Here is a 14,112-nt window from a genome sequence, read left to right on the forward strand (position 1 = left end):
TTGGTGTGTGTGGTGGGGGTGTGTTGGGAGTAGGGAGGTGGGTGTGTGTGTGTGTGTGTTGGTGTTGGTGTTAGGTTGGAGGGGGTAGGTGGGTGGTGTGTTTGTGTTGGTGTTAGTGTTGGTTTGGGGGAGGTGGGTGGGTGTGTGTGTGTGGGTGTGGGGGGTGTGTGGTGTGTGTGTGTTGGTGTTGGTGTTAGGTTTGGGAGTAGGTGGGTGGGGTGTGTGTGGTGGTTGGTGTTAGTTTTGGGGTAGGGGTGTGGGGTGTGTGTGTTGGTGTTGGTGTTGGTGTTAGTTTGGGGGAGTAGGTGTGGTGTGTGTGGTGGTGTGTGTGTTGGTGTTAGTTGGTGGGGTAGGTGGGTGGGGGTGTGTGTGTTGGTGTTAGTTGGGGTTTAGGGGTGGGGTGTGTATGTTGGTGTTGGTGTTAGTTTTGGGGGTAGTGGGGTGATATGGGGTTTGCATAACCTGCACATCACACCCCAAACACGTGCACCAGACTCCCGTTACATTACAGAATGTGAAATAACATGTAAAGGAATCCGTTTCTGTTGGGACCAAACCTTTTAATACAGGTCATTCATAATTACAAGTTCAATCAGTGATATACACTCAGCAAAAAGAGAAATACAAAAGTAGAACAATTGGAAATATCTGACAGAGCTTTGCTGATGTTCATACGAAATATGAATTTTTCATGTGTGCATGAATCAAGAGTGATGTGTGAGAGAGGTGTATGACCTATAAATACTGTAAAAGTGGGAGTTTAGCAGCAAAACACACCAACATGTAATGAGCAGGTAACATGAACTGTTGGCTATTGTTGGTGGGTTTTCATTTGTCTGCCATCACAGTTCTACACCAAGTGAAAACTTTTGAAAACGAATGACATAAGCTCAGCGCAACGCAACAGCCGTCTACAGACACGTGACACACAGTGACTGAGCCTCAGCTGTAGCCAGTTGTTTTTCATGTATTGCCAGGCACCATTACAGTTTGAATAATGGAATTATTTATTATGATCTGTTGATTTATAATACATAAAGCAAAAACAGCAAAAACTTCTGAAAAACATTTTTGCGTTTCTTTTTTATCAGAGTATAGTTTGTTGTTTTAAACTGTCCAAGCTGATGGGTCATCTGACTATTGGGATCTGAGGTCATCAGTTAATGATGGAGATTACGATCTTATCATGTTGGATACAGATCTTGAATCAATATCATCCTTCCTAGCAACATAACAAATACTGATTATACAACAGAAAGAAATATAAACACAAATATTTTTCTACACCATCATGTACCGCCTATGCAGGTGTTTTGACAGTTTAAACTAACCCCTGTTTTCAAATTCCATGTTTTGGTGTTGACCTTGAGCTATAGCTACTAATGACTTGTGTCACCATTGTCTTTCTTCTCCACAATCTCCTTGACTCCTGGCCGCTTATCTGACCCAGGTCATAATCCCGTCACAACACGACTGCCAATTAAAAACGTCCCACCAGTTGGGAGAGAACATCACAAGCCTCCACATCAATGGAGGTAAGTCATGTTAAACCTGCTGCAGCCGGACCAACATGTTGTCTGTATACCCAGGTAGCCCCATGCTGATGTAATGTTGACGTCTGCTTTACGAGAAAGTGTCCTTCAATACTGTAGAGGCAAACACTGCTACAGTCACAAGCTTACCTCACAGGAACAAGTAACGTTAAACAAACCTTGAAGATTGTTGTAGAATTCCGAAAGCACATTGGCTTCAATTAAACTAATTTTAACATTGAGAAATAGGTCATTTATTGTGTAAAACTTGATCTTTTGGGGACAGAAGTTACAACAAATTGTTGACTGTAGCTGTCAAGACGGAAAAATCAGATTGTGTCCTACTTATTGTGTAGATGAGAGTTGCGCAGACAAGAACTCAATTTGACTTTGATTCAGGATTCATAGATATAATTATAATCAAGTATTATCCATAAGGGTAGAATGACTAGATATTATGACATTTGCGTATTAGCATTTTAGTGATTCTCCACACCAAGTCTCCATTAAGGCTGCAATTGATATCACAGTGCTATAGTGTACTATGATGTTCTCCATTTGAACTGATTATATTATGTCATCTGAGCTTGAGTTTAGTTTTACACCGCTCTTAGCAATATTCCAGCAATATCATGGCGGGGGACACCAGAAATAGGCTTCACACATTCTGCCCATGTCGGGAATCGAACCCAGGTCTTCGGCGTGACGAGTGAACGCTTCAACCACTAAGCTACCCCACCACCCTATCTGAAGTTGAACTTAGGGATATGCAAATATATATTATAGCTAACTGCTTCATAGCATGTTATATACTATGCACTAAAATCAGCACTGAAGCTCACCTGAATACCGAGGACTTAAGGAGGACTAAAAACTAAAGCTAAATCTATATGAACAAAATATGACCTCATCATTAACAATAACATAAATGTTCTGCTCCATCAGCCTGACAATTTAAGTTTGCTGAACTAAACATGTTGTTTAAGAGTTTTTTTAGCATGATTTTAAGAAGATGAAAATGTACAATATTGACAGTAAAAGAAGAATATATTGAATCTACAACTACCTAATGGATACCAACTTCAGTTACATGCTGTACAATCTTGCAAATATTGCAGAGTAAAACTGCAAGAGACAAGTTACCTATTGAAAAACAGATTTGGCAATATTCAGGTGTCATCACTAGATGTAACAAGCACACGAAGGTTCTGTATGGAGATATAATCTCTAGAAGTGTATTTTGATTCTCTTTTTTTTAGCATGATCAAAGTGCAAAGGACCACCCTGTAGAAACCTTCCAAATCGACACTAATTTAAATACCATTTATCTAAAGTGATCATCAATGAAAAACTCATGGAGATATAAGGAGTATAGTCTACTTACAACAAATGGTCACTTGTAACTTGTATTATACCGCATACTACATGATGTATAGCAGTCTACTACACACAACAAATGGTGGTACACAGAAGCTGAGAGCGTAAAAACACTTGTATATTATACCGCATACACTGCCTCATTTACACAGAAGGAAGCCTGGCCTCATTTGGAACCTGGGCATTGAAGGCAAAGTCAGCCATTAGGGCTCTGGCATCCTTTGAGCAAGAGATTTCAGGATCTGTACAGGAAAAGTTCTGCCTGCGGAGCGGGAAGATGTCTGTCCATCTGTAAATACATAATCACAACTACACAAAGGAACCGAAATATCACCATTTTAAACTCTTGTGCACGGATTCATCAATATGAAAAATAAATGTTTTAACACTTGCATAGAAGTATTAGCTTTTTGTCAGTAGATACAGAGTAGTATAGGATATTAAAGCACATTTGGGAAGAAAATGAACAAAAACGTTGAGTAAAATATTGTCAAGAAATTGCCATCAGGAATATAGTTGTATCCCTTTAAACGATTCAAATGCATGTTAAGAGCACTTTTAAACCATGTGAGGTTTCCTTGTGTTGGAACCTGTATCAGATGTTCCAAGTACCAGTGGTCGACTTTGTCAGATTAGGTGATCAGATAGGCTGGAATGCATGTCACCAAACACCAGTTGTAAGGATTGATGCTCATGATTTCAGCCACATGGTTTGCCTGAGTATTTACTGGCAGTCCACTGTGTTTATACAACATTCCCTCACTCACTCACAGACATGGGGTAAAGACATCTTACAATAAGACTCCATCTATTGCTGACATCAGAAACTGCCCACAATGTAGTATCAATGTCATAATTCCAGTGGAACAAAACCAAACCACAGGACCTTCGTCCTTAAGGACCTGCTCCCTGAGCCCAAAGTGACAAGTTTCCTGTAAAACTCTTCAACAATTGAACCCACACGAAAAACAATACAAATAATCAGAAAAAATATGCTGAGTTTGCAATCTGCATTAAATAGCATGTATCCTTTAAACTGCCAGATATGGCAAATGTTTGTGCTTGGTTGATCTATGTTGCTATGCTAAGCTATGGATTAACTTGTAATATCTTCATTGTCAAGATCATCCTTACATTATTTTTACATGAAAAACCTTTTTTAATGGAAACTAACAGATACATTGTATGCTCATATCTCTTTTACAAAAAATCGGAAATGTCACCTCCTTAAAAAATATAACTTAAAATATAATCTTATTTCTTTACTAGTAAATTGAAGGGTAATCCTGGGATAAGGGGATCTCCTTGCCGATATGGCCAAAATTTAAAAATAAAAATGTCGGAGATGTGACTGTTAAAGAAGATCTATTTCTGCATCCCTAGATATAAACCTTTGTTTATCATACATGGCAAACATACGATCTGGAAGCCCAAAGAAAAACAGCTAACTTGTGGCCTTGTGAAAGAAACGTGTTTAAATAAGTTTGGATTGGAGAGGTTTATGAGGTTGTTGTGTGAACAAAGCACATTTCAGACAATGTGTGACTCTTCCCACTGTTAGCAGTCAGCTGGCAATCGCCGTGTCAACACAAACACAATGTTCGCGTGTTTCTATTCTCTCAATATTAACATGCCACGTTCCATGTGTCGTCTTTCTGATGACCTTCCCCCTTCACGACTTCCAGCAAACAGTGGGCGATATCGTTTTTATATATCCTTTATTGAAAGGATATTTATTTCAAATAGTTTATAAAGGGGAAATGCTCGAGGCAAATAACTGGAACCAGCTTGCCTAGAAATGGTTGAACAAAGGCATGTTGTCCAGAATGCACATTGTCACATGTTTAGAGCTCAATGTATATGGCAGTTCTTCCTGGTCATCACTCAAAGTGTCAACACTTCATTCTCATCACTTGATAGATCATCAGTTCTTGGTCATCACTTGATGAATCATCACTTCCTGGTCATCACTTGATGAATCATTGGTTCCTCATCATCACTTCCTGGTCATCACTTCGATGAATCATTGGTTCCTGGTCATCACTGATGAATCATTGGTTCCTGGTCATCACCGATGAATCATTGGTTCCTGGTCATCACCGATGAATCATTGGTTCCTGGTCATCACTTGATGAATCATCAGTTCCTGGTCATCACTTCCTGGTCTTCGCTTGTTGAATCATCACTTCCTGATCATCACTTGATGAATCATCACTTCCTGATCATCACTTGATGAACCATCACTTCCTGATCATCACGTCTTCACGGGTCATCACGTCCTCATCAACACCATGACATTAGTCTTTCCTCCTGGTGACTTATCGGCACGGAGCCTTTGATGATTAACCTTTACACATGATCAAGATAGACTGGACCAAGCTTCCTATCTATGACTTTGTGACAAATTTAGTAGAAGGCAATTATTTGTAGAGAAATATCACCATGGGAACATGTAAAAAACTGAAATTGCTGCAGGAAAAGGAGAGTAATGGATAAGAATGTAAACCTGACACGATGGACAGTTACAACAATATTTCTGACTCTGACAGAACAGTAATCTACCATAGTTTACAGTTAAATTATCTTCTCCACTCAAACTGACTGACAGCTTTCTAGTATGTGCATGGTTTTAATTGAATCATACTTGATTAGCTCAAACTTACAGCTCTAGGAAATGTTAATTTATACAGCCTTTTCTAATATTTGGAGCCTGCCAGTTTTGATTGACTAATATGTGAAATTCTCACCTTTAGAGAAAGGAAAGAACACGCCACAGACAATATTTTAAACCTGACTGATTTGTGTTGGTTCTGCACAAGTATTACACTTTACTCTCCAGCAACTAAACTTATTTAAAACTCAGCCTAGAACTCCCCTCTGTGGGATGAGAATCAAAGCGTGTGGCAGTCTATGGTCACATTGACCATCTGACACAATCTATCCCATACAGAGTTCCCCTAATGCATGTAAGGTAAAAATGGAGAAATGGTTGCTTCCTTAAAAGCAGGATTTTGAGGATACATTTCCTAGGTTCAATATGAATTTAAACCACAAACATTGGGAAAGAAAGAGCTTAATTTTCTGAGAATTCCTTTGTGAGTTTACTTGAGTCCATTTACAGGATGCAAGAGTGACCACATGAAAATATGGAGGAAGTGTGACTCACCTGAGAAAGTACTCCAACACGATGACGAAGGTGAGGATGAGAAGTTCAAGGACAAAGGTGGCACACAGGAGAATGTTGCGATACCCATCCTGCCTCACCACATAGTCTGAGTTTCTTTCTGAATTCATATATGGTCTTCCATGGATGTCTGTATAGTCCTGAGAGTCCATCCGCTCAAAATGGTCATCGGCCATTCTTCCATGCCCTCACCTGTAATACAGAACATGGTCTCAAAACTGATTCTTCAGCCATATTGAAACCCAGTATATGATTGGTCCGATAGCTTCACCAGTGGACATCACCATGTCCAGATGTGTTCAGTAAGGTGCTCTGATAACCATCTGCATGATTTCTTTAAACAACTATTTTTAGTCTCGCATATTTTCATACTGAAAAGTTAGTGAAAACTAAATTATGATGATGAATGGCTATCTGGCATGACAGACATCAGACATATACAGTGGACAATCATGGAAGAATCTGAGAGTTTAAGTTTCTTTTAATATTTTGCCTTCACTTTGCTCAGACAGGCTCTGATTATTTTTCATGTGATTGAGATGGAAGTATCAATATCGTTAGAGGTTTAGGGTTGGTGTACGTACATACTCGTATAAGTCTCAATGTCTTAGTTTCTCATCTGACTAAGAAAATCAAAACCATAGGAATTAGTCTTGTGTTTTTTAATACAATGCATCGACAAATCTGAAATAACAAAATATTGTTGTTACTAATGTTTTGAAACTGCTGCTTGGCATGTAATAGATGCAATTAGAGTCAAATATGTTTTATGACAAATACAAGGATATCACCCTAGTTAGAAACTTTGAATTTTTATTCCTGGAAGAATTCTGCAGACTCAAAGTAATGGAATCACAGAACTGTCACTATTGATTGGATATATCTGATGATAAAGGACATATTGTTCCACACAGATGGTTATATGTCAAGAATGATTTCAGTAGACAGAGATAGTTCATTCCATTATAGGAACACTGTATTCTGTTTATAAGCATGCTATTTCTGATACAAAACAAATAATGTAATCAAACTCCTACTCATCTCCTACACTGATATCTTTTTGCTCCATAGCTATTGATCACAGTATGTAACTCAACATTCTGATCCTCTTCATCAAAACTGAAAAATCAGTTCATGAAAACATCAACTGAGCATGACATGCTGTACCTCCAAGCAGATGAACTATTGACAGGGTCTGAAAGCAGCTAAACTATTCATAGGATCCGATATCGTCTGTGCTAATCAACTCCAATACAAAGTGTTTGTGATACAACTCACAGTTCTGAATATAGAACAAGCGGACAATGCTTTATACAACCGAGTTCACTGTTCAGATAATAGAGCCACTATACCAGATGAAATCCTCTTTATTTGGCTTGATGATCAAATATTTTCTGGAATGTTTGTAATGTTTATTGAGTGTTACACTCATCTCCACTGAAAGATGTTCAATATTTTCTTTCAGCTTCCCTCTGAGGTCCAATATAGAGCTTGATTATGTCACTTAACTGCATCAAAACCAAAACAATAAAACCACTCAAATATAGCTGGAAAAGATATTGGGATAAATAGAATCTAATATCCTAAATTTCAACAGTTAATATCCTTGTAACAACAATATGGGGAGTTTGACACATACTCTTCTATATTTGGTATCAGTATTTCAACACAGGCATTACACCAACCAGACAGGAGAGACATATTCTATTTCATTGAACTACTTCTTCAACTGCCTAAGAACCAATGAAATCTGGATTAAAATTTTCCACAATATTTTTGAAGAAAGAAATAAAACTTTTCTGAGAAATTAATTCATCATGTTCTTGAATTTGAATTATTTGTATAGACTCAAGACTTATTCTCATAATTATTTCAACTTTATTGTAAAACATTTAAAACTAAATAAACAATTCTGTTATCAGTGATAATATATCTAAAGATCTAGTAACACCATTTTAAACCTGACCCATAATCTTGTTTCTGTGCAACAACCATATTTTCTTTCAATTGAAACCCATGAAGGTCCGGGTTAGAATGAACCTTCGGTGACCCATGCTTGTCGTAAGAGGCAACTAACGGGATCGGGTGGTCAGACTCACTGGCTTGGTTGACACATGTCATCGGTTCCCAATTGTGCAGATCAATGCTCATGCTGTTGATCACTGGATTGTTTGATCCAGACTCGATTATTTACTGACCGCCACCATATAGCTGGAATGTTGCCGAGAGCGGCGTAAAACTAAACTCACTCACTCACTCACTCTTTCACTTGAATTTTAATGATTGCTTCTAAATCTTCAGGCCAATAACATTATTGTTCTGTTGAACGGTTGTTCAGATGATCCCGGATACGGAATTTCCAACTGTGAAGCAATGTTAAATAAATTCAACATGTCCAAATTGTAAAGACAGACAAAATTATTGAACATGCTTACATGACAAACAACATTCTTATATTTTCAGATTTTGGACATCTGAATGTTTCTGAGTGAAGAAGAATTCATAGTTAACTCAGACTTTTCAGGCTCAAAGAGATAAGCTAACTATGATCAACACATATTAGCTTTCGGCTCAGTAGATGAATCAGTTATGCTGATGCCAGCATTGGTGACAGACAGATTCCTCCTCCATTAGATGTATGGCCCTCACATGAACAGTAAATAATCTACAAAATACCAGACGTCTGCAACACATATTCATATTGTCTGCCGTAACTCTTGACATGAAGAACATGTATAACTGATGCCATTAGGGCCAGATAATCCACTGGATTAACCCACAACAGGTAACCTTCAGTATGCCGATGTACAGCCTGTGAACAAGAAAAGAACTGCTGTTTAACAAATACTTGAAATAACCTACAAGTAACCCGTGTTCCAGTGGCCAGTCTAGTCCAGTGTGTTTAATCAGCAGCTGGACCCAACTTTGGCCATGGCTTATGGCAGATTTCGTCTGACCAGCTGACACCATTGGGGTGTACAAACATCAGATGGGGGAACAGTCATTTCAATATTGACCGTTATGGGTACAACACTGACCATGAAGCATCCTGGGAATTTCAAAACTCAAACAGTCAAAATAGCTGAGAGAAAAAACACCAAACTACAAAGAGAGCAGGGGAATATTAGCTTTACAACTCCTTGAAAGACAGGAGCATCAACAAGCAATTATTGTTAACATCGTATGTCTTTAGTATTATCCTCATAGATGTGTGTGATAAAAGCAATCCTGAAGATTATATAACGTAAACATTGGTTTTCATCTAAAAGGTGAATACATGACACGCTTTATGGATAACAACTTATCTTTATTTCTTATCACAACATTTCAGAAATAACAACTGAAAGCTAATTCTTGCTTCTTCATCATTCACCTGATGAAGGAGCAAGATTTAGTTCTGAAACATCGTGATAAAGAATAAAAAGATGTACTAGAATCTGTACTTTACTGAGAAAGTGTAATCCCAATAATAACATATGTTACATTTGACCACTTTCTAAAATGGCATTGTGTATTTCATAAAAAGAAGTTGTTATCCATAACATGTGTTGTGTATTCATCATCATCCAACTTCCAAATGCCTTTCAAGAACTTAAAAATGAAGGTGCCAAATATATAATTTTAACTTCATCTGAACAGATATAGAAAATTTCATTAAATAAGCATCTACTAAAAATAATTCTAAGCATGGTATGAATACAGAACTTTTTATCAATTTCATAAGAGTGTTAGGAAAGAAAAGACATGAGATGAACATATTTATTGCATTAATGAACTTTTCTACAGATATTTTATCAAGTAAAGTTGATAACATTACAAACTGGTACTCCTTGTTTTGGTTAGAGAAGAACATCTAAAATGAAGGTGTTGAATATATAATTTTAACTTCACTTCAACAGATGAAGAGAATTTCATTACATAAACATCTACAAAAAAATCATCCTTAGCATGGTATGAATATGGAACTTTTTATGTATTTCATGAGTGTTAGGGAAGAAAAGACATAATGTGAAAACATATTTTGCATTAAAAAGCTTTTTTTCAAAATATTAATTATTTGGTTTGAGACAATACAAAGTAACAACCAAGTTTGTGCTGTATTACAAAAAAAAAAAAGTAAAATAATTATTTCAAAGCAGACATTCTCCTTCATGTTTTCAACAAGTATCCTGTAATTCTCCTTACATTTCTAAAAACCCTTTAATGTTTGCATTTTTCAAATTTGGCAAAATGTTCAATCAAGTTAAACACCTTAATACAATCATTTAACTTTGATACAATAAATTTTCTTGGCAAACTGATAAAAAGTGACAATCTGTAGAACACATCAAACCTTCAGTTGTTTAAAGTATCATCTAGGCTTGGGAAGATCAAAGCAGCATGAATACAACTGGGAGACGAAGAGGCCATGATGCCAAATGGTTCACTGGCTTTGTTTACAGGTGAGACCCCAGTGACAACCTCTCCGGCCACTGACCACTACATCGCAGAAAGCGATGAAGTTGGCAAAATCTCTGAGTATAGGATGAAACTCCAGTAAGAAAGATAATCCACCCTGGCTTCCTCTTTTGCCGTGTCTTAAAGACCTGGTTCTTCCAGCAAGCTACTCAAGGTCATCGGTTGACCTTTCAGTGTCTATGACAAGAATGCTGCTAAGCTTCAGAAAATCATCTAATCCCAGAGATCTCAATATTTGGGGTTTTCATATTTTTAAGTTTTCAGCCCTTTTAGGCAATTGGTGGATCTAGGGACATTATTCGAAATAGACTTTTTGTTAAATATGTAAACCTTTCTGTCCCTGAAGTGTTTAATATGGTTGGCGTATATTACCTGTTAATGTAATTGTTGAAACAGAATCTAACTGTGTGTTTACAATGAAATCCAAAGTCAAAAGTCAGGGAAACAAGAAAATACAAACATTAAAACTCTAGCAGTGTTTGATTTAAGGAGCACAGTATGCTATCCTGGCTTCAAAGCAACTGCTGGTAATCTTTTTGGACAGACTGTATTCTTACTTTACTGATTCTAGCAATTTTTCCCAAATATATATATATATATAGCGGTATTGTTTTTGATTGAAAATATTCTTTTCACATTTTGACTTTTAACCCTTTTTTAAAGTGTTTTGTAAGCAATATGACCTCAAGTCAGTATCATGAGAAACTTTTTCCCTATTTTGTTTTGACTGCATGTTTGCAACATTGATCTACACATACATACATACCACATACAGCAAACATAGACGCAAGATAACAACCTGCTCATGTTATAAAACAACATCACTTTCAAGATAGTTGGCAGCTGTTTGCTACATAACATTTCCATCAAGCTATCAAACACTTATAATGTATCCTGGGAAATTTTGCAGAGCTGATAAAATCTTTAAAAACATGTCTAATATAAACCACATGTCAGGTCAACTTGACACTGGAAGAGATTCAAGACATCAAGTCAAATATGTACATCCTGTCTCAACTCATATCTGTGGACACGGTCCAGGAACTTGGATCTCAGAGCTAACAGAAACAACAAACGTTACATGACACAACACAACATTACATGACGTTATCGGTGTTAGTTCAAGGATTTTCAAGATCTTAAAGACAGGATCTTGAAGAGAAATGTAAATCTTTAATAAAATTACAGACAATCAACTCGTCTTTCTAAGCATCAGTTCCATCTTCCAACAATGACAGGTTATGAAAGAATTTACCTAGTTTGCAAATGTGAAAGAGCATGATTTAAATTTGTATGTCAGATTGAAATTATTATTTTTAACATCTTGCTGCAATATTTGTCCAAACATTTATTTGAAAGCTGCCTTTAGGAGATTTCCCTGAATCCGTACATTTTCTTATTTTCTGGTTTCTTAAAAAATGACCAACGTAGGTCCATAAAACCATAAAACAATAAAATGCAGAAACTTTATCTAGAAAAGAGTTTAGCAATTTGGTCTTATTAACTGTGACATCACACAAATATCATACATGTAATATATTTAATTACAAATTACAAAAACACAAAATACTTGATTTCCCATAATTATCTATAATCCATCTGCAGACAAAAGATTAGCCAGTATTAAATTTAAGTTATTTAAGTAAAATTTAACAAACTTTCAAAACCCCAGCATAAAAAGTACTAAATGGCCTCATAAAAACAGTGAACACTTTATAAAACTACCTAAGTGCCCAATGAAATAATGAATAAACCATCTAAGCATGAACAGGAACAAAACATGCAGAAGAGAACATTAATAGTCCAGTGTTTTAAGAAGTGAAAAAACTATTCTGAAGAGCAAAAAGTTTTAAAACCCTAATACTCACAGAGTTCAGATTTGGTCACACATACTCAACACACATGCTCCCTGTGACGGTGTGAGTGTATTTCTGTGTTATGAAGCACTCCACCCAGAGCTTCCTCTACAAGCTCCGAGTGTCTCACTGTATCCAATGTTTGTGCAGAAATCGCCTGCTACGTCTCCCTCGACTTCCCCTCTCCCATGCTCACACAAGACACGACTAATTACTAGAGAATTTTATCTTGCACTAATATCACATTCAGCTTGAGTGGATGTTCAAATGTCTCAGTGTGCAGAAGCATCCGTTTCAGCTTGGTCTAGAATCTGTTAATAAATTTGATAAGTAATGTCACTCTGTCTTCTGCAAACCCTTATAAAATAATTGTATTTGAGCAGACACGAGTATCTGGATATAAACGGACAAAACTAGTATTTGGATGGATGGATGGATGGATGGATGGATGGACAAATACATAAATAAATCAGTGTGAGTAGGCAGTGTTTAGCACAGACAATTACAGTATCATAATTTTCAATTTGTGATTTCTGCGTCTTGGTGAAAGAATTAGTTACCTTGATCAATGCCTGCCTGTGTTGAGGTGAAGAACATAGACACAGGTCAATGTGGAAGGATAGGAAATGTTGACCACATGTGTCAGGTGTCTATAGGGGACTGACCATTTATCATAGACGAGGAGGGTAGTGAGATGCTGAGATAAGGGGTCATACAAAATACACAGTTTTGTTTTTCACACAAATAACTTATTAACTTAAACATTATACAGGAAGTAATAAGTTTTAAGAAAGTTTCTTATATATTGTTTAGAAAGGCCCTGTCTGCAACTAAAAAGTAATATATGTGATATATACAGTCACATTTAGAATCTGCTTTACTACTGTCATTACTGTTGTTGCTCCAACAGTATGGTAGAGTATGACTGACTGACTGACTGAGTTTGGTTTTACCCCGCTTTTAGCAATATTCCAGCAACATCACGGCGGGGGACACCAGAAATGGGCTGCAGGTAGAGTATGAAGCTCTGTGGTTAAAGTGTTAGCTTGAAGAATGTTCAGTCCTCAAGATGGGCAGAATGTGTTCCTGCCTTTACTGTAGTACTACCTACCGACTGTCAGGTACAACACATTGATATTATTACCTTGTAATCAGATAACATGAATATTTAATAAAAATGTAAATAATACGCATACTATCAAAATCTCTTCACAAGAATATTGTACAGCTTCTCTTGTATTGAACAAACAGATAATGATGTCAAGCAAATACAGTTACACATTATAGTTGTACATATGTAATTGTGTATTACATGACTTTGATTGTGTAAACATTTATCTTAACGGTACATGGATGTTTGGACTTCATTAGGTTTCATAAAAAATGAAATGCCTATATCTGTGGACGTTGCACAGATGCAATCAATCCAAGAGTGAGTCGTGATTAATTGGTATTTATCTTGTCATTCTGCTTCACACCTTCAAGATTGTGTAATAGAGTAAGGATATCTCACCACATTCTCCTGTCCACAACTACCTTCAAGATTGTGTAATAGAGTAAGGATATCTCACCACATTCTCCTGTCCACAACTACCTTCAAGATTGTGTAATAGAGTAAGGATATCTCACCACATTCTCCTGTCCACAACTACCTTCAAGATTGTGTAATAGAGTAAGGATATCCCACCACATTCTCCTGTCCACA

General features: G+C 36.8%; 1 protein-coding gene and 1 long non-coding RNA gene across 2 annotated transcripts in view; one reads left to right on the forward strand and one right to left on the reverse strand.

Annotated features, from left to right (window-relative positions):
- The window catches only part of LOC124286526 (phospholipid phosphatase-related protein type 5-like), a 38,500-nt gene that overhangs the window by 9,359 nt on the left and 15,029 nt on the right, over positions 1 to 14,112 (reverse strand). Inside the window, exons 2-4 of the mRNA XM_046722899.1 lie at positions 6,076 to 6,285; positions 3,075 to 3,198; positions 2,984 to 3,022 (exon numbers count right to left, since the gene is read on the reverse strand). Coding sequence (XP_046578855.1) covers positions 2,984 to 3,022; positions 3,075 to 3,198; positions 6,076 to 6,269 — 357 coding nt within the window. The 5' untranslated portion in view covers positions 6,270 to 6,285. The remainder of the gene's footprint in view (positions 1 to 2,983; positions 3,023 to 3,074; positions 3,199 to 6,075; positions 6,286 to 14,112) is intronic.
- Positions 1,505 to 11,000, forward strand: LOC124286528. The gene is made up of 3 exons (XR_006901052.1): positions 1,505 to 1,535; positions 8,557 to 8,878; positions 10,536 to 11,000. It is a non-coding gene; the product is annotated as an uncharacterized LOC124286528 (long non-coding RNA).

This window comes from Haliotis rubra, unplaced genomic scaffold (assembly GCF_003918875.1).
Source record: "Haliotis rubra isolate DU_JTF1 unplaced genomic scaffold, ASM391887v1 Scf385, whole genome shotgun sequence".
Taxonomy (NCBI): domain Eukaryota; kingdom Metazoa; phylum Mollusca; class Gastropoda; order Lepetellida; family Haliotidae; genus Haliotis; species Haliotis rubra.